The sequence below is a fragment of the Elephantulus edwardii genome, unplaced genomic scaffold, assembly GCF_000299155.1.
Source record: "Elephantulus edwardii isolate Elephantulus edwardi_28Jun2011 unplaced genomic scaffold, EleEdw1.0 scaffold00010, whole genome shotgun sequence".
In the NCBI taxonomy this organism is placed as follows: Eukaryota; Metazoa; Chordata; class Mammalia; order Macroscelidea; family Macroscelididae; genus Elephantulus; species Elephantulus edwardii.
In genome coordinates, this window is record NW_006399760.1 from 23032038 (window position 1) to 23057103 (window position 25066).

The 25066-nt window shown below is 38.1% G+C and overlaps 1 protein-coding gene across 1 annotated transcript in view; it reads right to left on the minus strand.

Annotated features, from left to right (window-relative positions):
• NEB (nebulin) overlaps positions 1–25066 on the minus strand; it is a 265912-nt gene that overhangs the window by 181518 nt on the left and 59328 nt on the right. Inside the window, exons 36-52 of the mRNA XM_006880817.1 lie at positions 23564–23671; positions 21346–21657; positions 20143–20349; positions 18085–18189; positions 16437–16544; positions 14116–14427; positions 12761–12967; positions 11998–12102; positions 11751–11858; positions 10805–11116; positions 8681–8887; positions 7039–7143; positions 5810–5917; positions 4197–4508; positions 3855–4061; positions 3071–3175; positions 1321–1428 (exon numbers count right to left, since the gene is read on the minus strand). Coding sequence (XP_006880879.1) covers positions 1321–1428; positions 3071–3175; positions 3855–4061; positions 4197–4508; positions 5810–5917; positions 7039–7143; positions 8681–8887; positions 10805–11116; positions 11751–11858; positions 11998–12102; positions 12761–12967; positions 14116–14427; positions 16437–16544; positions 18085–18189; positions 20143–20349; positions 21346–21657; positions 23564–23671 — 3036 coding nt within the window. The remainder of the gene's footprint in view (positions 1–1320; positions 1429–3070; positions 3176–3854; positions 4062–4196; positions 4509–5809; positions 5918–7038; positions 7144–8680; positions 8888–10804; positions 11117–11750; positions 11859–11997; positions 12103–12760; positions 12968–14115; positions 14428–16436; positions 16545–18084; positions 18190–20142; positions 20350–21345; positions 21658–23563; positions 23672–25066) is intronic.

Consider the following 25066-nt stretch of genomic DNA (forward strand, 5'->3'; position numbering starts at 1 on the left):
TTTAAAGACTTTTTTATTAATCATAATTCTCTATGAAATTGTGAGGCGGCTGTGGTGGTCTAGTGATAAGGAGTCATGCTGCCAACCCAAAAGCAGGGGGTTTGAGTCCATTGGTTGCTCCCAGGGAGAAAGATGGGCTATTTCCTCCTGCGTAATTTACAGCCTCTGAAAACCCACTGGAGGGTCAGCTATGCAATGGTAATTCCTTAATGGCACATAACAACAACAACATGAAATTATGATCATTTATATAAACAAGACCTACTCATTTTTCATGGATAATTTTGGGATTAATGGAATGAAATATCCATGTATATGTATAATATCAGAATCAAATATTTGTAAACATTTTATATAAATAGAGATCATATCTAGTTTGATTAGCAAACTTATTATCCTTTAAAATAATAACTAGAAGCTGTCTTTTTTTAGGGTGAGCATTCTTGGGAAAGTGTTGGTGGCCCAGTAGTAGGAAACTGTGCTGCAATGCAAAAGAAGCGGTTCTGCGGGAGAAGGATGGGCAGTCCCCTCCTGTGTGATTATCTGCCTCTGAAAACCCACCAGAGGGTCAGCTATGGGTCGGTTCTGACTCTACGTTCCACAGCAACATCCTCGCTCTATGAACTTTGCCCTAGTTATCCAGCAGATGGTAAAATTAAGTTTTCTGGATTGTAAGTCTCAATTCTTGAACCTTTTGCTCCTTTCTACACTCCATAGTAACTTATTACAATTTTGTAATAGATATTGTCATTTAGCCAAAATATGGGTGACACAAAAATCAATGACAGCTAATTTTTAGTTACATGCATATAAAATTTATCAACAACAGGTTGATGAACTTGATATGTTATTGGACACTTCAAGTTTATTTAAGTTAAGTACATTTAAAATGAGGGGAAATAAAGTTGAAACTAAGTAAGGGAAATCCAAAATCTTCGGTTCCTTTTTAAGATCAGAAAGTATTTTTTTTTATAAATGATGAGAAAGAAACAAGAGTGAATTTATGTGAACAAAGAAGGGACATTATACTTCAAAAAGAAAAGCCGAGCTGTAAAAATAATCACTAACCTTAAGGTTATCTGACTCCAGTAAAATTCTATTTGTATGGAAGTTAAAAGGAGCACTGGTGGCATAGTGGTTAAGTGCTGTTAACAAAAGGTCAGTAGTTCGAACCCACCAGCTACTCTATGCAAAAGTATAGCTCTCTGCCTCTATAAAGCCTTGGCCACCCTTTGGGACAGCTGTCTTCCATCCTGTGCAATTGCTATGAGTTTGAATCAACTCATCAGCAGTGGGTATACAAGTTCAACCAGTACTTACATCACTAGCAATATCTCTCGATGCTTTGGCCAGCTGTACGGAAATGGCATCAACTGGGAGATCATAACCTTTCTTTAAAGCTTCTTCCCATCCAAGTTTATAGAGTTTCTGAAAATTAAAGACATTTTAATTATTTTTTTTCACATATAACAAACTAATAGAATATTAAACATAAGTCTACCTCAAGTAGATATCAGATCCTACCATCTTTTACTCTATCTCTAATGATAAAGATGAAAAGGAAACAAGCTATTTAGCTGAGTAGGAAAAGCACCATCACAGGACCTGGTTCCTTCTTGTTTGTGTGTGTTTTAGGGTTTGGCTCCCAGACAGTCAAGCAGTATATATGAACTTTGTTCCTGCTTCCATGATTTCTTTAAATTAAGTCACAAAATTTTAATTAAATAAGTGATAAAATAGTGAATGATAAGATGTCTTTACAAGGTTCAATGAATGAGTTAACAATTTTAAGTCAAATCCACTTATATATTGTGTGAAGACTAGCTAAGCCACACCGTATTTACTGCCCTGTGACAGGCTCTGTACTGAAAACCTTATTTGGACCTTCATTTGATCTCACAGCAAATCTAAGGTCATAGGAATGTAATGGTACCAATTTTACAAGGAAATGAAGGTTTAGACAGGGAGGTTATTTGTTCAATGTTAAACAATTCCTAAATGGCAAGGCTGCACTCATCAATTCTATAAGACTATTTCTTTTTCTTTCAATAGTTATTTACTGCTTGTCTAGTTAGACTAGGCACAGTGTACAGTAGGATAATAAAGACAGGCATGGTATTTGCCTCCATAAAGTATAGTCATGCTGAGACCCTTGTTGTTTTTGTTGTTGTTGTTGTTTTGGGTTTTTTTGAGACCCTTGTTTTTATCTATTATGGCTCCACAGTCAACACTCTTGGCACCAGTAGCCAGGAAATTAAAAGACGTATTGCCATGGGAAAGTATGCTGTTAGGGACCTCTCCAAAGTACTGAAGAGCAATGGTGTCTCTCTGGAGACTAAGGTGCATTTGATACAGGCCATGGTCTTCGCTATCACTTGTTATGCATCAGAGAGTTGGACAATGACTAAGGAGGATAGAAGGAGAATTGATGCCTTTGAGCTGTGGTGCTGCAGAAGAGTATTGAGGGTATCATGGACTGCTAGGAAAACAGATTCATCCTGGAAACGGCCAAACCGGGCGGCTTTTTGGAGGCAAGGATTCTGAGTCCAACATACTTTGGACATGTTGTAAGGAGGGACCGGTCCTTGGAGAGGGTCATCATGCTTGGTAGGGTGGAGGGATAGCGCAGGAGGGGAAGGCCCTCTATGAGGTGGATTGATTCAGTGACTGGGGTAATCGGGATGAGTGTATTTGAGAACGGTGTGATTGGCACAGGACAGGGCAGAGTTTAGGGCTGTTGTACACAGGGTCGCTATGAGTCGCAAGCAACTTGACAGCATATAACAACAACAATATATATAACTTAGCAGTAAGGAATTGCACTGCCAATCCAAAGATACATTGTTCGAATCCACCAGCAAGAGAAAGATGAGCAATCTCTTCCCATGCAGTTTATTGCTTCTGAAAACCCACTGGAAGGTTAACTCTGGGTCAGTTCTGACTTGATGGTACAAGACAACAATCACTCACAATCTCTAACCACTGGAGTCATTCTTTGTTTTAGTATTTAGTATTTTATAAGTTTAACACATTTCAACCCAAAAGTTAGAGCAACATATATGTAGCTTACCTGACTGTACAGTGTCTGATTCTGCTTGGCTTGTAAAATATCTGGTGTATCTGGCATGACATGAATCTTGGTCTTATCTTTGTTCCAATCAATGGTGTATAAATGCTAGGAAGTTGGTTGTTTTTTTTTTAAAAAAAAAGATATTTAAAATGTATATGACTATTTAGAAAAAATAGGGATGAAAATAATACACACACACAAACATATTTATAGCTAGATATAATTATAAGCATATAGTAATTAAATGGGCAGATAGTCAGGGGTGCTGGTAGCCTAGTGGTAAGAAGTTGTGCTGCAATCCTGCTGTTCAAATCCACCATCTGCTAGCTGCTCGGAGGGAGAAAGATGGGCAATCTCTCCTCATGCAATTTACTGCTGCTGAAACCCTGATTGAGGGTCAGCTATGGGTTGGTTCTGACTCAGCACATAACAACAACAACAATAGTAGTTAAATATATTCAGTCTCAAGTATAAGAGATCAAACCAGTAACTAAAAAAACATATGGTTCAGAATAAACATTAAAAAGAAACTCAGATTTAAAAAAAATTTTTAAATATTTTCCATCTTTTAGAGTAGATTAATGGTACTTAAAGTATAACACTAAAATTAGAATTAATTTTTAATTCAATTAGAAGAGCAAGAAAAGAAAGGGGATGGGGTGCTTTAAAAGAGTTTATACTGTCTTAAAGTGGTAAGCCTAGCCCCAAATTCCCAAACTAGGACCAGAGCATGCTATCCCCTCCTCACATGGCAGCTGTGTGAAAGGACAGTTGTTCTTTCTACCTTGTTCATGGTGTGTGCATTCTGCTTGGCCAGAACCATGTCCATGGAGTCTGTCAGCTTCTTGAACTGGAAGTTGCTAGGGTGCTGGCGGTATTTCTGATCACTTGCATATTCTGTTGCCTTCTTGGCCTTCTCTACTTCCAGAGAACCAGCTGGACTCCAGCCAAGCCCTTTGTACCATTCGTTGTAATCCTGCTTATATTCATTCTATAGAGAGAAGAGGTAAATTCTACCTTAGCTTACTGACCTACATATAAAAACATTTCTCAGATTAGATAGAAGACTATGGTCTCCCTTCCCAAGCTAGAAATCAACCATCACGCAGAAAAAAGAGAGCCTTACGTTACTCTGTATGTGATTCATATTCCTGGTAAGCTCGATGTTCATTGCATCTGGAAGGAGGATGTACTTGTGAATCAGGCGCTTGTAGTTAGTGTTGCTGATGTTGGCTTGGGCATCCTTGGCAGCCATCACACTGAACATGTCAGCAGGAGTATGGTAACTGGTCTTTGTTTTCTCGTAGTTTTTCTTGTACTCCCGATCAGATTGCATCTTAGCCACTTGCATGGAATGGACTAATTTAGGGTCATCCTCAAGACTGCGGAAACCAACCATTTTCCCTCTCTCTTTTTCATAATTGTGCTTGTATTTATACTGGAAAGAAAAATTGAATACGTATTCAGAGAATTTCCTTAATCAGGCTAGTGTCAATATTTTGTATTTTATTAAAAATAACATCTAAATAAAGCTTTATAGTTCATGAGACATGTTTTTACATGTATCTGTGTTACTTGATACACAAAAGTACTTTGCAAGACTCAGAGCAAACATTATTATCTTTCCCACTTAAAAATGCATAAACTGAGTATCAAAGAGACAAATTGCTTGTTAAAATCATTAATAATTAGATGGCAGATCTTCTGATTTTATCACATTGACTTAAACACATATTTTATTAGTCTAGAAGGGACCATTATTATGTAATAAGAATATAACAAATGAGAGAAAAATTAGAATATTCTAATCATTTAACATTATCCTGAAAAAATCAACTAACCAGGCATTCACTGGTAAAAGAGGCTCAATTATAATATAAGCTCTGTCACTTTATAACAACTTCATATTTGTGGGGATCTTTCTCCTTTGTTGTTAGGTGCCATTGCATTGACTATGGTTCATAGTGTCACTAGCAATAGGCTCAAGCTATGCCACAGATTATGAGGATGGCACAGGATAGGACAGGGTTCAGCGCTGTTCTCATAGGGTTGCTATGAGCCATACTTAACAGCACATAGCAACAACAAAAAAACCTGGCATGATAGGTGTAAAAAAAAAATCTCGGAGAAAAGAGTCTGATAGGTGGGAACTGCTTATACTGCCTAGTTCCTTGTGGGTTTGAGTGTACAAATAGAAGATAGACGGCAAGTAAGCCAAATGTTTCCAGCATGCCTGAGGAAAAATAATTTGGAGTTGTGAAGACAATGTAGGAATAGGGTAGGGTTAGAACAGTGGGGAAGATGAAGAACAGAAATCAAAGAGTTGAGAATATAAGTTAGGGATAGTCAAGAGCAGAATATTCTAAAATGTGGTCTAGGAATTCACTACACTTACAAGACAAATTCTAAGAGGTGAGAGGCAAAAGTAACAACAGTCATTCACTAAGAATGCTTGGTAAAGACTTTAGATTTCTACAGGGTTAGTGATGAAGAAAGTTCAAAGCAATTTTTCCTAGGCCTCACAACTCAGGGAGCTGATATTTATGAGTACCATAATACAGTCAGTTTTATCAGAAATACCAGAGAAATATAAAAATAAAGATAAGAGTAACTACAGGTAGTCTGAGGATCTTCTTGGTGGATGGGCTCTTTCCATAACTCATTGTTTCCAGAATTCAACCCTTGTCATTGTATTAAATAGAAGCCCCCAGCCAGATGACCACTTTCCTGCAGACTTACATCACTTGCAATATCTCTTGAAGCCTTGGCAGCTTTGATAGGAATTGCATCAGTTCTAAGATCATAGCCTTTCTTTCTAGATTCTTCCAAAGAAAGTTTGTAGAGTTTCTGTAAAGAGAGGTAAAGGAAGTAATTTTCTTCTAAAAAGGAGATCCTGAACAGATTTTACAGCAGAACATTAGTATTGTGGCATTTTTTTGTATTTAAGCAAGATAATTCATTGGTTGCTCAATGGCTAAATGTTCTCATGATTGTTCTGAAAAAGACATAATTTCAAGCCTATTTTAGGAAACCTCTTTTTTAAAAAAAAAAAAAAAAAAGAAGACATTACATATCTTTACTAGGTTGTGTGTATATATACTTTAAAGTGTGAGGACCCAACAGGTTTGGAGATCAATTTTCTTTCAACAGTTTCTAACATAATAAGAAATTTCCTATTTATCCCTCTAGCTTTCCTATATAAAGTAGCAGTCCTGACATATAGAGAAAATTTTGCACTTTGTCTAAAGAGTTTAAGGGAAGATTGAAGATTAGCCATATTTTCTATATAAACTAAATATCACCATACTAAAAATAGCACCTTTATTTATATAATTCTGTAGATTTTACAGTCCAAGGGGAAAAAAGTCAGCAGTTCAAAAATTTGGAACAAAATTTAAGCAAAGAAAAGCAATGTCAAATAAGTTAAAATTAAAGGGATTTCCTGAGAACTGTAGTTAGGATGAGAAGGAAAATGAAATAAAAGAACGATGAATTTCCTACTCAGTACAACACATTAACGTGTTATTTGCCAAAAATTCTTCAAGATGATTATCTTTCCTTTCCTTTAAAATGTTCCCTCAGCTCCTTTCTAAGGTCATCTGCACAGCTTTTGGAAAGGTCTTCTAAGGGAAATGTCCTAAGGCCCTAAAAATATTATCACTTTCTTTTTTTCTTTTCTTTCTGTCTTTTCTTTATCTTTTCTTCCCTTCTCTTTCTGCCAAGTCTCCTGACTTCATAGACTGCCTGCACCTAAAATAAAACCCAACCACTCTTCCAATTCCTGACTGCTCCACCCAAACAGTGTCAACAAACACCCCAACATTCAGCAAAGCAAGAGAAGAAAGCTTTAGCTTGTGGATTCCCACTGTTGCTCTTGAAACATCCACTCTCAAAAATGAAAGGGAAGTTTTTTCAGTTGATTCAAATGATATGGAAAGAAAGACAATAATACGGAGACTTATACTTACATCACTCATATTAATAGCATTTGCTTTTGCCAAAATAACCTGAGGGGTATCAGGCATAATGTGAATTTTGGTCTTGTCAGCTTCCCATGCTTCTTTGTATAGGTGCTAGAAAGAAAAAGAAAAAAGAATTAAAAGTATGAGATATATATATACACACACACACACATATATATATGTATATGTGTATGTATGTATGTGTGTATGTATATATATGTATATGTGTGTGTGTGTGTGTGTGTGTGTGTGTATAGTTGTACATATAAATCCTTACAGGTCACATGCAAATGATGATCAAAGTGGGGTATAAATGCCTGGCCATGTCAGTGCAACTTCAGAACACTCAAACCGAAATTCTACACTCGGGACTTCTCCACAGTATTGGGCCTGCATCATAGTGTGATATCTCTGTTCAAACTTCCTTCCACAAGCATTGATGTTTTGAAAAATCCCCTCTACCCTGAATTTAATCTCAGACATCCCCTTTCAGAGACCCTAAACAACAACAAGTATTATATGTTTCTGTTGTTGTGTAAAGTGGCACCAACTCATAGCTGACTCTCTAGCAGGTTTTCAGAGATAATGAATCACTGAGGAGTTGACTGCGCATCTCCTGAAGCAGTTGGCAGATTTGAATCACATGTCTTCAGGATTACAGCACAGATTCTCACTAGGACACCAGAGCTTGCTGTGCCTATAGGGCCCCTTATTTAAATAGAAGTTACTGTATTTTATTGTCATTATTTAGTAGTTTAAGTATTGGACCACTAAGTGAAAAGTTTGAACCCACCAGCTGATCAGTGGGAGAAAGATGAGGCAGTTTCCTCTTCCTCCCCTTTTTTAAATCCCCTCTTTCCTTAGTTTCCCTCCAGCCCCCATGTTAGTCCTGTTTTATAAGAGTGGCATTATCCAGTCAGATCTGATTTGATGGTACACACAAAAAAGAATAAAATTAAATTAAATTAAATCAAATTAAAAAAATAAGAGTGGCATTATGCTGTATTTGTCTTTTTGTGACTAAGATATTTCACTCAGCATAATGTTCTCCAGGGTCATCTACTTTGCATAATATTTCATGAGTTCCTTGTTTTTCAATGCAGCATAGTATTCCATTGTGTGAATGTACCACAGCTTCTCTATCCCTTCGTTTGTTGATGGGCACTTGGGTTGTTTCCAACTCTTTGCTATTGTGAACAAAGCCACAATAAACACAGGTGTGCATATATCTACTTGGGTGGCAGTTAGAATTTCAACAAGATAAAGGTAAACAACCCAATTGAAAAATGGGCACAAGATATGATCAGATGCTTAGCAATTCCCTATGGAGCTACTTTACTCTGTAACTTATAGGGTTGACAATAAGCTGGAATCAGTTTGACAACAATGTGTTTGGCCTTTTTTAGATTTTATAAGGTGGGATAGTTTGTTAAACATTTTAGCGTCATTATTTTGGAAAAATGTATATTCTTTAATTTATCTTCATTTTCTTTCTCAAGGTAGAGTGTACTGCAACATTGATGCCTTATATTTTAGTGTATGTGCTGCCAAAGCACAACACTGAGTGAGCAAAATTCCTAGATTCAATGTAAACTGCAGCTAGGTTCTCTCTGATACACATAGAACTTTACACTATTGAAAGACTTACTTCATTCATAATTTTCGCATTATTCTTGGCCAGAACCATATTCATTGAGTCCATCAGCGTGGAATACTTCAAAGTGTCTGGGTGCTGGCGATACTTCTTTTCACTGATGATCTCCATGGCTTTCTTGTTTTTCTCAGCCTCCAGCGAGCCCAGGGGGAGCCAGCCAATGCCCTTCATGAAGTCGGCATAGTCAGCTTTGTACTGATTCTGCAAAGAGTGAAACAGACTCGCATCAGAAGAAACCAAAGCCCTTAAGAATGGAATTTCTACTTCTGTTTTCAACCAAGAATGCATTGAACTTCAACTATTTTTAACTTTTAATTTTTATCTTTTTTATCCCTTTGCATGTTGTTATTGTTGTTATTTAGTATCAAGTTGGAACCAATCCATAGGTTGACCCTCCAGAGGGTTTTCAGTGACATTTAATCACTTAGACACCTGTGATTTCTTTGTTTTCCTTCATGCCCTTATAAAGAAAAAAATGCTAATAATCATCAAATAAATTAATCTTCCATGAAACTACTATGTCCTAGAGAAATTTATTATACTTGCCTAATTTTCTACAAAAATCCCAAGTCTCTCGTTAATAAACAACTTAGGGAAGTTTGGTTTTGGTCTGCTGTAAGTGACCACTGACAACTAAAAATTCCCCTAGACAAGCCAAGAACCTTCCTGGAAATTTGGAAAAGTTTTATTTCCTCCCAATTCCCAGCTCTAGCATCCACTCTGAAAACTCTCTTTGGCTGCTTTCTTTTGCATGCTTCCATCCCTTCCAGGTAATTAAAAAAATCAGCTTTTACACCCCCTAAGAGAAACAGAGTCTTTTGGTAGGGCTTCCTTTTGGTTCCTAATTTAAAATTCTACTACCTCACCAGTCACTACAGGGGCTTTAGAGCTGAATTCTTGGTTTTATCCCCATTCTGTCTACTTCCTATTTCTTCTAAAAGCTGCTCCATCCACCTCTCAATATCTCACCTGTATGTAATGCAAGCATTGACAAAGTTAGAAGTTGTTGTTGTTGTCAAGTGCCGTTAAGTTGTAGGTGACTCATAGCGACTCTACAAATGAAAGTCCTCAATACTTGCGTGTGTGACTTTCATCCTTTCTCCAGGTTCATAGGGTTTCCAGAGGCAAGCTATTTATGGAAGTGGATGCCACTCCTGCTTCCAAGCTTGTTTCAACCGGGGAGCTCCACCAAACACTGTCCACCATGGGTAACTGTTATCGCATTTGACACATCAGTGTCACAGTGTTCAGCTTCACAGCAACCACGAGTTACCTCTGTACGGCAAGTGGACACACCAGGGCTATACTATGAAATAAAATTGGTCAGGTTTGAAGGGCAGGAGCTACCAAGTCATGTGATTTCCTGCTTTCCTTCTCCTCTGAAAAGCTCTGGTGGACTATGACCAGTTGTGCTGCTAATCCAAAGGCAGCTCCAAAGGAGGAAGATGGACAATATCCTCCTGTGAGATTTACAGCGTCTGACAGACAATAGACAGTCAGCTGTAAGTTCTGACTCAATGACAAATAGTTGGATTCTTCTCCTCTAGATAGGAGCCTTTTCTGTTCCTCACTCTCCTTGCTAAGTGTACGTCTTACCACGCTTTATTTCTGAAGCCAAATTTAATTTGCTGTGCCTGAGTTTGTGTCACTGCTCACAGCATCAATAGTAGAAAACAAGACTTCAGTTGCTAGAATGAATCTATTTAGTTAAAACAAATAAATTAATTCTAAAGTAACCTATAAACACCATGCTTGGAAATTAGAAACCTTAGTGACAGAGATTAAATACTGACTGATCTGCCAACAAAGAGGCCAGTGGTTCAAACCCACCAGCCACTTTATACAATAAAGTGAAAGCAGTTGGCTTCCATAAATATTCATAGCCTTAGAAACTGTGGGGCAGTTCTACTCTGTCCCTTAAAGTCACTTTGAATCATAATCAACCCAACAGCAATGGGTTTTAGTTTGGTTAGGAAATTACATTTAAATTTCTTTCACACGTTTCTTTTCAGAAATTTCTATTTTTCTTTGGTTATTATTGATATTTATCTGATAGTTATCATGATTTATTTATTTTACACGAGTAAATTATCTTTAAATGCTGTGACTTTGACGTACATCACTCTGAATTTGCATCATGTTCTTGGCCAACTCAAAGTTCATGGCATCGGGAAGCATGTTGTAGGTGTGGATCACGTGTCTGTAGTTGGCATTGGTGGCCACTTCCTGGGACTTCTTGGCAGCCACCACGCTAAGCATGTCCACCGGGGTGTGGAAGGAGGTCTTGGATTTCTCATATGCCTTCTTGTACTCCCGGTCTGACTGCATCTTGGCCACCTGCATGAAGTGGACTAGCTTGGGGTCATCTTCTAGGCTCCGGAAGCCAATGTGCTTTCCTTTGGCTTGTTCGTAGGCTTGCTTGTATTTGTACTGTGGACAGGAGAGAAAGCAGGGTAGTGAAAATGGGGAGGGGAAGCAAGCATGGCCTCATTCACTAGTTATCCTTAGCTTTTCTGCAGGCCCCGGACTTGAAAGGTATTTTAAAACTTGAAAGGAAGGCACTCGTAAAAAGCAGGCAGCAAAAGCTTTTTACTTCAAATTTCTTCCCAAACTGGAGGCCAGGAGAAGAAAATCATCTCAGAGTTAACTCAAGAGACACATAATTATGTCTCTTTAGAAAGATTCTGAAAAGATCTTTCCCTGCTCAGCTCTCCAGCAAGAAGACACAGCTGCAGGCGTGATTTCTCACAGTGCATTTCAGATTCAGGGAAGTATCTAGCCATGTGTCTCATGGGTAAATTATGTATATTGCAACACTATGCTTGCTTAGAATTGCCTATCGATGATTTCAAGAACCTCAAGCCAATTTGCTTTAACAATGTTTTATATTAAATCATGAACAAATAATTAGTGAGTACGTGGTTAGGCTAAGGAGGTGTCTATTGTGCCACATGGGATGGTGTTCCTACCAACACTGACTAGAGATGACTCCAGCTCCTGAGGATACACCAGCCTGATGTGTCATACTCTGTCAGCCTAAGGGAGGTCCAGTAGAATCACTTACATCACTGGCGATGTCTCTAGAGGCTCTTGCAGCTTTTATTGAGATCGCATCAGGCCTAAGGTCATAGCCTTTCTTCTTTTCTTCTTCCCAGCCAGATTTGTACAGTTTCTAATAGATAAAATAGAAAAATAACAGCATCTGCTTATTTCAAAGTGGCATGTACAAGACAGCTGTTCCATACCTATCATTGGCTTTGATCTTCTCCCTCGTCTGTCATTAATCTGCCTACCGTCATTAATCTACTTACATCACTCATAGTGATTTGGTTGACTTTGGAGAGTAAAATATCTGGAGTATCAGGCATGACATGAATGGTGGTCTTGTCTTTGTTCCATTTTTCAGTGTAGAGTCTCTGTAACAAGAAGATCAGATATAAGATTTTGCAGCAGGAGAATTCCATCAGAATGTTACTAAGAAGGAGAGATTCTACTTGCTCATGGTCAATGAGGTTAAATCAGCTACTAGAAATGAGCTGGAATACAGAGTAAAGTGGACATTGGGGAAGGGATTGTATAACAATGAAATAATTTTATTTTTTTTTACTTTCCAAAGAGGAGAGTGAATTGGGGGGGGGGGAGGGGTGGGCAGGGAGAAAAGTGCAACAATGAATGAATGGAAATCCAAAATCTCCATTAAAATTACTTAAAAAGAGAGAAATGAGCTGGAATATCAAGACAATGGGGTTGGATAAATTGCATAAACAATGACTAAAAAAATCCAAAAACAATCACGAGGAAAGGGAGCCCTTTTCCGTGTAAGAAACAAATGTCCATTTTGGTCCCAACTGCATAGTTGAGGAGTACTGTGGTTCTCTTGCAATGTGAACCCAGAGTAAGACAGCCTGAGCATCAAGTGCAGGAAAGGACTCATCATTCATGATGGGGTGTATGCAATCCTCAACCCCAGTAGCACTCGCACCATCAGAAATAGAAGAACTCAAAAGTAACCTCAACATCTCAATGATGTGCTCATCCCCAATCATACCTATGGCTGAGGCCAGCAGTTCTTACCTTATTCATTGTCAGCTTGTTATTCTTATTGAGGACTTGTTCCATCGTGTCCATGGAGTAGGTGAATTTCAGCTTATCTGGATGCTGACGATATTTCTTTTCACTAATGATCTCTCCTGCTTTCTTTGCCTTCTCAACTTCCAGCGAGTCTATGGGCACCCAGCCAATCCCTTTCATCCAGCCGGTGAAGTCAGATTTGTACAGATTCTTTACAACAACAACACCAAAAGAAGAAGACATTCTCATTTTCAGGCCTTGGGTTCCTTTTGTCAAATGATTTACTCATTACCAGAAAGAAAGGAAAGAAAATCTGCTCTACTCTTAGTGGGACAAAAAATAATTATAAAAGGACTTGAATGTATGGTGTCTTTGAACAGAATATCCTGACCCAAGAATTTTATATATATATATATATACACACACACACACACACACACACATACATATATATTGTTCAGGTCTTTCACTCATAGGGTCACTATGAGTCATCTACGATTTGACAACACGTACAACAACAATGTAGAGAGAGCTCAGTTGGCCTAGTGGACAGAAAGCCATGCTACCAAGCCAAAGGTGGGTGATTTTAATCTGTGGCCCTCAGGCCTGGTTTTAATTTGTTTTGGTTAAACATTCTTCTACATGGTATAGCACTGGTCTGTCCATTTGCTGTACAGAGATAACTCGTGGTTGCTGTGACACTGAACACTGTGACACTGATATGTCAAATGTGACAATGGTTACCCATGGTGGGCAGTGTTTGGTAGAGCTTCCCAATTAAAACAAGCTTGGAAACAGGAGTGGTATCCACTTCAGAAATAAGTTGCGTCCAGAAACTATAAGCTTGGAGAAATGATGAAAGTTATATAACTGTTCATGTCTTTCATTCATAGGGTCACTAAGAGTCATTTACAACTTGACAGCACTTAACACCACCAACAACATATATATGTAAAGTAATGAAAAGTTGTCAGAAAGGAGACACATCCACTCCAGATTAAAATGCATAGGGTACACCTCATCTTGTCTACAGTGAAGAGAATTTTCCCAGGCAAAATTTGATGTATATCACTCACTTGGAAACTTTGGGTTTTTTTACAGAATATGTGTTAGCCTAACAGTAAAAGTTTGTTGGCTTTTTTAAAAGCAATGTATATTAAAATAAAGTTCAAATTAGTAACATACATAGTTCAAATTAGTACAACACTAAAACTTTAAATTCTAGAAGACACCTTCAATGACCATGAGTCCGAATGGCTTTAGGCTGGAGTAAATAGACTTTCCTGGTTGCTGTCCCACCTCCCGGTCTGATACAAGTAACTAGCCCTAGGCTGACACAGGTGGGGACCTTTACGTACATCGCTCTGAATTTGCATGGCATTCTTGGAGTGCTCCACATTCAGGGCGTCAGGCAGCAGTGTGTAGTTGTGGAAGGGCTGTTTATAGTTGATGCCAGTAGCAACCTCCTGAGATTTCTTGGCAGCTGTCACACTGAACATATCCAGAGGTATGTGATAACTTGTCTTGCTGGCTTCATAGCCCTTTCTGTATTCACGATCTGACTGGATTTTAGCCACATGCATGTAGTGAACCAGTTTAGGGTCATCTTGAAGACTGAGAAATCCAATTTGCTTGCCTTTGGCTTTCTCATAAGCCTCCTTGTATTTGCACTTTATGAAAGAGAAAGGCAGGTAGAGGTTGGCTAGGGTATATTATAAAAAAAACTAATTTATAATCAACTATATTAATGTGCAAAATTATACTTAGTTTCTTATTAAATGCATTATAGAAAATAGTTTTATATTTTATATATTAATATTTCTCTTAAGTTATATTCATGTCATAAATTGACATAAAGCCAAATTCAGTCTGAATTTAGGTAAAGTCTAAGCTTTCAAATTTTAAAAAATTTTTTCCTAGTATTTTTATGTGAATATCTAGCAAAATCTATGATTTTAAACCCTGCTCTGAGAATAATTAGGATTTTGATTATTTGTTTATATATATTTCTTTGTAAGTACATCCTTTAAATATGTTCAGTATTTCCAGAAGATTATTTTATTAATTATTTGACAGCCATTTTATGATCTTTTTTCTACTGTTATCTTATAAAAACTATTTACACAGTCATGGATAAATATCAGCAATGCTCTTACACAAATTAGTGTACTGAATTCCAAATGAACTTTATTCTATCAAAGATTTTGTTATTCAAATTCATGTGAAAAATATAACTTAAAAATTTTATTAATGAAATAATTAGAATTGTTATTCAATCTGTAACTCTTCTTGATTTTCATGCAATTTTTTTTCTTTGTGGAAATCAAATCTTTTTAACTATATTCTTTTTTTATAATGGAAAACATTTGGACACTCTTTTGATTCCCTGATATTTTAGTATCCCCAAACTTTTTCTCTCTTGAGTTAACCAGAAGCCAAGAAGATGTTCCATGCTGTAAGCTAGTGTTCTAAGCTGTGAGCTAGTGTTGATTGCTAAAGTGTGTTGGTTTACTCTTGACTAGACTTTGCTTAGATTTAGAAGATGCTAAATATTCTATTTGGAAAAGAAGATTCTTTATATTGGGAAAGGAATATGCTTGTTCCCCTAGAGTACTGGTTTGATAGGGATGGGCAAATCAGAAATTGGCTATTTAAAATGGGGGCAATTAAAGGATGAGGCATGAAGTTTCTGGCTTACATACTTTTATGAATATAGCTATTGTATATTGTAAGGTAAAAGGTTTTCATATATGAACATTAAAAGCTAGAGGGTGGTCTGTAGAGTTTATTTTTCAATTTGTCTTTCCTAGCCACCTAAATCTGACCTGACCATGTGGATGGGTGGAAATACGCAAACAGGGCATATTATTAGCTCATCCACAAGTGGATTTGCTATCTCACCATTCCTTAAGGAGACTGGCTAGTCTCAACAATCTCCAAGGAGACTGGGTAGTCTCACCATTGAATTGAGCAAACCAACAGTGAAAGACAGGCAGATCTTCCCTATCAGTGAAGAATAAAAAGATCTTTCCTCACCACCGGTAAAGAAACCTCACTATCAGGAAAAGAGCAGCCATGGCCAAACTAGAGACCTGATAGGAGATGGAGCTACCTTGGAACTGCTAAACCACAGGTGCCAGAGATAAAAGCCTTTGTCCAAGTTTGTTGGATAGCTAGAGGTAGGGGATCATGACGTGCTGGACTGAGAACTTAGCAACACTGACTAAGACGGAGAGTCAATATTGGCAGGACTGAGAACTTTGTAACATTGGCTTAAAGCTGGGAGGCTCAAGGCTAGAGTGCCTGTGAGCACAATTCAGGGGGCTGTCTTGACTGTAGTTTGTTACCAACCTGGATTATAACCTTTTGACTTTCCTAAAACAAACTCTTTCTCTTGGCAAAATCTAAATACAAAGCAATATTCAAGTTAATAATATCAATGAAGACTCCAAATGTGTCACAGTTTTAAAACATAATTTTGTTCTCTGTAGGATTTACATTACTTTTTAAAAGATTTAAAATAAAGCAATGTTCTAAAAATCATTTATAGGATATTAAGAAATATTTTATATTAAAATATCCTTGTTTGCTTGCTAATTTAGCTCATATACCCTTATCCACCGTATAAAGATTTTAAAATATATAAATACAAAGATTAGTACTACCAAATTAGACTTACATCACTAGCAATATTCCGCGAACTTTTTGCAGCAACTATTGGAATAGCATCTGGTCTCAAATCATAGCCCTTAGCAATGGTTTTCTTCCAATCTGCTTTATAATGAGCCTTTGAAAACAGGAAAGATAATTTCATCATTTGACATAATTAAAAGAGGAATAAAACAGAATGTCCAAATCTTTCTTAATGAAATATGTCAAAGTATATTTCTTCCCAATGAAAACATTTACAGATTAGAGCTAGTAGTCTGTTTTCTGTAAGTCTGTTGTTGTTATGCGCTGTCGAGTTGGAACCACTTCATAGTTGACTTTCCAGTGGGTTTTTAGAGACTGTAAATTACATGGGAGGAGACTGTCCATATTTCTACCACAGAGAAGCTGATGGTTTTGAACCATGTGCCTTTGGGATTGCAGCACAGCTTATTATCACTAGGCTCCCTGTCTGAGTCTAGTAGATCCTTTTTAAAAAGCAGCAAACAGAACTGTATACATGGTATGATCTCTAGTTCTTTAAAAATGTTTATATAGCAAAGAGAAAAAAGGTAACATTATATAAAAGAATATACTTAAATTTTCATATTATAATGATCATGTGAAATTTACAGAAACTAACATTAAAAATTCTAGTGTGATGATACTTTAATTAATTCTAAGATTTTACTTTTATAGATTTATAAAGTAAGGAAAAGGTGAAATAAAAGCATAAAAGTTAAGACTGAAAAAAATTTATTCGGAGTTCCAAGGAAGCATAAAACTTTTAGAAAAATGAGTAAGCCATATTTTAAGAAAGGGAAATGTAAAAAAAAAATAAAAGAAAGAAAGGGAAATGTTATTCTAGTTGGCTTGTTTTTTAAAGTTTATTAACTTACAAGCAAACAAAGTAAATTTAAACATCATTATCAATTAAGTATCAAGAATACTCCAGAGAAAGGCTAGCTACAGAAATATGTTTCTGAAGATAATTATACTAACATCTTTTGGAGTATTTTATGAATAACTGACGCAAACATTTTGCAAAACAATCTTCATTATATATGATACTTGCCTGCTTTTTCCAATATTATCTCTCTTGTTTCATAACCTCCCAAAATTGCAGAAACACCACCTGCCAAATCCACACAAAGTCATGTGCTTTGTCCATGTGTTTAGTGGAGACAACAGGGGTGGCATTGTGGGGGTTCCTTGTCCATGGTCAGACACCTTGAGGGAATGAGGCCACGAGGTCTCAAGGGGCAATGACATCAACTGGCATGTCATAACCCACAAAAACAATGTCTACTCTGCTTTGGCAAGTAGTTACTGGGGTCTTGGAAGTTTTCTAAAGGAAATCTAAGGTTCAATTACTGGTTTTTTTCTGCCTTGGGCAAAGAGTGAAAATTATGGCTGCACAGAAACAATTAGTCTTTAATAGTGATGGCCTTTGTGAACTTCAAACTCCATGACTCTGAGACCAGAAGAACCAGATGGTGGTCAGCTGCCACTCCTGACTGCTCAGAGCACTCTAGTCTCGTGGTCCATAATAAGGGTCCAGCATTAAAAAGGGGATATTCGGTTTACTATCCTTTAACTTCTCAGTCGGAGGGTTCCACAGCACTGGAAAGGAGGACTATCATAAGTAAAATTGGACTGGCAAGAGTCCAAAGACCCACCTCACTCATGTTGAGAGCATTGACCTTGGCCTGAATAAACTGAGGCAGCTCAGGGTCCATGGTGTATTTGTGTTTCATTTTCTCCCCCTCCACCTTGTAATTCAACTAAAAAGAAAGAAGGTGACAAGCAAATTTCGTTAGCAGACATAAGGTTTCATATCAAGGCTTAGAGTCTTTACAATGAAGGCTGATTTTTGCCCCCCTGTCCCACATAAATACCTAAACCATAATAGTAACTCTACAAGATATATTTCTGTATTCATTTTTTCAATTGTGTGCTGTGTGCTAGGCATGGTGATAGACTCTGCATTTAAAGTGGTGGAAAGGACAGCCTTGGTCCCTTCCTGTGTGAAGCTTATGATCTGGCAGAACGAAGCAATAATAAACTCCTGAAGTAAAAAGCACGGTGAAAACTTGTGATGCACTGCAAATGCAGTTAACTGTAGAGAATAATGAGGTAGTCAGGAAAGGCTTTCTGAGGAGGTGACATTTATGCACAAAGTTGGAGAAAGGGCAGGAAAATGGAACAAAGAGCAGTGCAGAACTGGTGAAGGGCCTTGAGTCCAGAAAGGACACAGCAGCCTCAAGGTTGGAAGTTGCTTGGTCATGTGACTATAGGGTGTGAAAAAGGCCAAAGGGATTAGACAGGAGGAGGAATCAGGACATAGAAGGGGGGGGGTCTTGGGAGTCAACTTATCTATATTTATGTTCAAGGAGAAGCTATTATGAGGTTTTAGTATGAAAATGTGATGATTCCATTCATGTTCTAAGACTATCTCTATTTGTGGGAGGCCTCAGAAAGGGAGCCCATCTCAAAGGTTGTTATATTGTCCACAGGAGAATGAGTGTTGGTGTCAGTTGAAAAGCAGAAGTGTGTTCAGGCAAGGCTGCTGAGGGATGTTTAGGTGCATGGAACAGCAGATCTATTGGGATCCACACATTCTGTGGTGACTGCCTGGTTTTTAGCTTGAGTAATTAGGTCCATGCTCCCCGTATTTAGGACTGGGAGGGGACTGACTATACAGCAAGTGCGTTGTTTGGGGTTTTGTTTGTTTTAGCTAGCTGAGAAAACACAGTGAGAAGTGACATCAAGGTCAACACAAAGAAAATCCAAGGACACAACACCAATTTCCATTAAAGTAGAATTAACCTTTTATATCTATGGTAAGGTTGGGAGCTGTTCTGAAAAGAAAGTGTATGCAGATAATCTGCAATCTAAGGCGTGCAGAGCATCCCCAACTTTACAAGATCTGGGGGCTAAGCACAAAATTTCTCTTGAATATGTTTCTTTCTCTCCGGTTAAAGTCGTTTAAGGGATCCATGAAATGATCACATAAATCACTGGTGACATAGAGGTTAAATTAAAGGAAAGCCCAGCAGCTCCATGGGATGTACCAAAGTACTTCCCTAAAGATTTATAACCTTTGAATCTATGGACAGCTCTACTCTGTCCCATGGAGTCACTACCAGTTAGCATTCGCTCAGTGGCAATGAGATGGAGTTACTCAAGGATGTGAAGCACTGAGCATAATAATTAGATATTGACTGAAAGAAGAAGAGTCCCAGAGAGATCAGAAATTAAACCCCAGGTGACTCTAAGATCAAACGGCTTCTCTCCTTCCCTGAGGCCTCTCTGAGCACCTCTGGGAACATGAAATTATTATGCCTGAGGAGAAGGATGCTGCACCTTCTCTCTATGGAGCAGAATTCGTACAGCTCAGGGTAACGCATAGTTTATTTGGCAATTCAGACAGCCATTAATAATATCATTAATGCTATAATTTTGTGTGGATAACAGATAGGAGCTTTCTTACAAATAGTCTAGACTCTACATTTGGAATAGAAAGTAAATTTTAAGGCCCCCTCCTCATATTTCTCCACTTTTTCCTAAGCAAGATCCAAGTTGTCTACAAATGAAAACCTTCCTAATACAGTCCTGAAAGTAGTTTCTTTACTAGCATAGATGCATCAACACGTATTAAATTAAGAAAGGTGGTGAATTGGTTTGTTTGTGGGGGGTTATTGGTGGACAAGCACCATTGAAAGGACGATGCTTACGTCACTTAGCTGCTTTGTGTTCTGCTGAGCCAAAACCATGCCCATCGAGTCAGGCACACTTGTGAACTTGATGGTGTCTGGGTGCTGGCGATACTTCCTCTCATTTAATGCTTCGCCTGCTTTTTTGACTTTCTCGACCTCCAGGGAACCAATGGGGATCCATCCAATGCCCTTGAAGAAGCTGTTATATTCATCTTTATACACATTCTGCAACAGAGTAATCTCATATGAGAAGACATCTTAGCAGAAATTCAAGAAACCTAGTTTCTGAAATCTGCAATCCGGTCCCTGAGGAATGTATAACAACCCTTCTCAGCAGGCCTGTGTCAATGAAAGAGTTCTCGACTATGTCTGTCACAGAGCCCATTACCTGGAATTTGGTAATAAGTTAAAGCAGCTCTGCTGTTACAGGGCATTATACAACACTGAAAGGAATCTAGGTCATATTTTTCCCTGAGTACTGCTCAAAAAAAAAAAAGTCTCTCTTTTGACATTAAATTAAGTTTTCCTTTTGATTTGTAAAGACTCTGAAATTTTTCGTTTCTCCAAAGCTTCTCTGTAAGATCCACGGTCTACCTCTATTCACCTGTGCTATTCCTGATCTCAGGTGGGAGAGATATTTTTATTAAACAACAATAAATGCACACTGTATCTTCCCTTTACAGAGAATGGTTCTTGCAGGAATCTGGTTCCTGCAGAAGGAAATGCCCTGAATGTTAAACACTGCCCCCGAGTCGCTCTCCATATACTACACTACAATCACAAAGCCTTAAGGGTTCATTCTTGAGAGCTCATTCTATTGATTTACATGGATGAGAGCACGATCTTGAAGAAAACAACAAAAACCCAAACCAAGGCATAAAACCTCACCTTCCTGCCTAACCACAACAAAAATTGAGAATTCTACTATTTTGTATTATACATACACTACTAATATAGGCAGCCTACCAAAAACACTTACTTCCTCTGCTGAAAACTAAAGTAGAACATGGTTTTATCTTTGATCTGAGAAAACAATGGCATAATCATTAGGAGAAGAAAGTCAGCAAAACCACAGCTTGTCTATCACGCCTTCATTAATTATTCAATAATGGCCATTTATTTTCAAAATCTTACTGTATTCTGAAGGCTCATAAAATAAAGAGAAATGGCCAAGGCTTTCAGTCCACACATCACTAGGTCTGTTAGACCAGACATACTTACGTCACTCTGAATTTGATTTGCATTTCTGGTGTGCTCGACACTCAGAGCATCAGGTAGGTACGTGTAATGATGTAATGGCTGCTTGTAGTTGACATTGGTGGCAACATCCTGGGCCATCCTTGCAGCTGTGATGCTGACCATGTCCCCAGGCGTATGATAGCTGGTCTTTGTGTTCTCGTAGTTCTTCTTGTATTCGCGATCAGACTGCAGCTTTGCCACATTCATGTAGTGGACCAGCTTGGGATCGTCTTGCAAGCTTCTGAAACCCACATGCTTTCCCTTTGCCTTTTCATAAGCTTCCTTGTATTTATACTGTAGAGAAAGAACTCAGTTAGCAAAGCTGTAGGCATTTATAACATTTGGTGCAGCGATTATATTCAGACACAAAGGCACTCAGGACACTGTGACTTTCTGGGAGACTCTCTATGAACTCTAAACCACACCTGCTGCCAACGTGTTTAGAGTAAAAGCATTTATTTCAAGCATTGCTAGTGTTTCCAGGGGGTGTCACGGTACATGCAGAACCTGTTTCTTTTCTTTATTATGGATCTCACAGATAATTTTACACATAAAGCTTTAAAAAAGAAAAAAAAAAACACCGAATTGAATATTCACATTTAATGTGAACATAAAATGTTAAAAATATAAAACCAATATCTGTTCATTTCTCAGGGATAGGAATTACTGGACTCAATGTTATTTCACATCATTGAGTATTATAAATTACTGAGAAACTCTCACATTCTCTACCAATTGGTCTAGGAACAGATGTGCAATAGATGTAGAAGAACAACAACATCAAAAACAATCCACCTCAAACTCAAATGTGTCGTAGGCTGTAAATCACACAGGAGGAGAATGCCCATTTTTCTTCTAGAGTCACTGGTGGATTGAACTGTCAGAGAAGCACTACTTTGGATTAACAGCACTACACCTTACAGCTAGGCCATCAGAGCTCTACACGCAGGAACTCTAAGAGCCTCCTGTGGTGAGAGGCAGAAAACATTACTGTGCCTATTGTCTCACATTAACCTACAGGAAAACCCTCTTTTTCTCAGCCAGCATCAATTTTAAAGTAGTGAGTCTCAGCTACTCCATTTCTCAGTGGCTACTTTTCAATCCTGTTGCTGGAGCAGCTACAAGTGAATTAAGGGCAGGAATGACTTCAGGATTCCCCCCAAAAGTAAAGAGCCGATCAATGGCTTAAGTTCTGCTGCCAAGGTCTCTCTCACTGCTGGAGTCAGCAATGAGAATACAGGTAGAGCTCTACTGATATGTCAAAGCTTCAGTTTTCATACAAGAGGATACAAATCCAACTCAGCTCCACTGACGCTCTGTGTCTGCAGTGTAAGCACTAATTTATAAACATGGGTTTAACAGGCAAGAAGGATTATCAAGTCATTGCTAGGTGAACCAGAAAAATCACTGGACAAATGCTGGGGGGATAAAAATTGACAAAATTATACTTCAGACTTTTACTTTCTCCTTAAAACCAGGCATGTATTTCACAGTGATATATATTGTATGCACACCTTCGAGGAAGACAGTTTCAGCACCATGCCTACAAGGAAAGTGGGGGAGTTCTTAAACCTCATCACCCACTGATCCGTCCACATGCTGGTTCCTTTCTTCTGGCCTTTTCACAAATCAAGATGGTAGTCCATGGAATAGTTTGTCAAAGTCAAGTGGGTACTTTTGAAGAACTTTGTTTCTTAAAGATAGGATTAAATACAAATATACATATTTTTTCTATTACAGATGAAATGGGCATTAGTTTCCAAGGATATAAATTATCTCCTGAAAAGTATACTTTTTCTCATTTGGTTTGTAAAGATCTCTACAGTTTAGCCATTTTTCTACCTCTTAATTGAATTATAATGCAGGCAGTCATTTGAATTTAACTTGCTAGTGTCAGTCAGGGTGTTCCCACTGAAAATGGATGCGGGCTGTCAGGGAGATGTGTCAGGAAGGGTAATATGGGCTATGAATCAGGGAAATACGCTGCTGTCAGACTTTGACAGCTCTACAAAGTAGGGTCAGCTGGAAAGAGCATCTAAACATCTAAAAAATGACAGAGTTTCAAAACAATATTTTCTGGAGAATTTGAATATCATTAATTCAATATATTGTTTTCAATGAGTATCATTTAAACAAGCACACATTTTGTTACTTCTGAAAGAGGCAATCACCCAGATTCCACCATAAAATTTTTACTCACATCACTAGCAATATTCCTTGATGCCTTGGCCGCAGTGATGGGAATAGCATCACCCAACACGTTGTTGCCCTTGGCTATTAAGTCATGCCAGTCTCGTTTGTAACACACCTAGGATGGAAAAGCCAAAAAACATGAGTGTGCTGTGCATTAATTGGCTAAAGGGATTCCTTAGCTGTTGGGATTGTTTGGCTCTTTTCCAGGTATAAGCTAAAGGAATCTCTACAACACAAAATGATTGAGGTAGTCACATTAATAAAGTGTAAGATGATTGGACTCAGTACTAATTGTTCACTGAAGTCAGGTTCTGATAGATATTGAATAAGTAGTTGTCATCCAGATGATTCTACTGGCTGGTGACCCCATGTGTGTCAGAGTAAATGGCTCCTAGGCTTCTCAACGGGTGACTTCCAGAAATCAGCTACTAGGGTGTCCTCACGTTCCTCTGAGGAGACTGAAATTCTGCTCTTTTAGTTAGCTGCAAGCAGGGGTTAACCATTTGTATCTCCTCTGTATTGAACAGGAACACTGGGAAATGAACGTTGATCTAGTATTGTAATAAAAGTCTGGGAAATCATAACATATGAGGACTGATAGGGCTAATGAAAAAGCTCTGTCTTAAAAAAGAGAGACCTGATGGTCAGCTTTCACAAGTTTGGAGTTTTTAAGAAAAAAGAAAAATGAATTTATTTCATTCTTTTCTTTTTCTGGATGATAAACTCTTTTGTGGCCAAAAGTAGAAAAATATAAGTTTTAGCAGATGAATTTTGTATGCTATATAATGGTTAATGTTACATTTGTTATGTTGTTGTTGTTGTTAGGTGCCATTGAGTTGAATATGACTTATAGTGATCCTGTGAACAGGTGACCTGAACCCTGCCCTATCCGGTGCCATCTTCATCTCTGACACATAGTCCATTGCTAAAGTCACCATGTCGGTCTATCTCATTGGGGTTTCCTCTCCTTCTCTGACCCTCCATTTTTTTTCCAAGCGTAATATCCCTTTCAAAAGACTAGCCTCATTTAGCGGCATGCTCAAAGTATGAAAGACGAAGCTTCACCATCCTTCCCTCCATGGATTCACTTTCCCGAGACATATCTGTTTATTCTTTTGGGCATCCATGGGATATTCAGTACTCCTCCAACACCACACCTCTTCTTCTGGCATCTTGACTCATGACCCAGTTGTCTGATGCATAGCAGATGATAGAGAAGACCTTGGCCTGAATCAGACCACCTTAATTGGTCTTCAAATTAAAGGCACCTTAGTTTTCAAAATGACATCATTGCCTTTAGGAGAGGCCCTTGACAGCAGACCGGCCCAATGCAATATGTTTCTTGATTTCCTGACTACTGGTACCAAGGGTGTTGTTATAGTTATTCTAAACTTGAAAAAAAAACAACTCAAGAGAAAATGAACCAACACAATGACATGTATTCCCACAGAGCTCTATGGGAAATTTACCTAAGTAGTCCTCAAGGTCCTCTCCTACTCTAAGATAATTA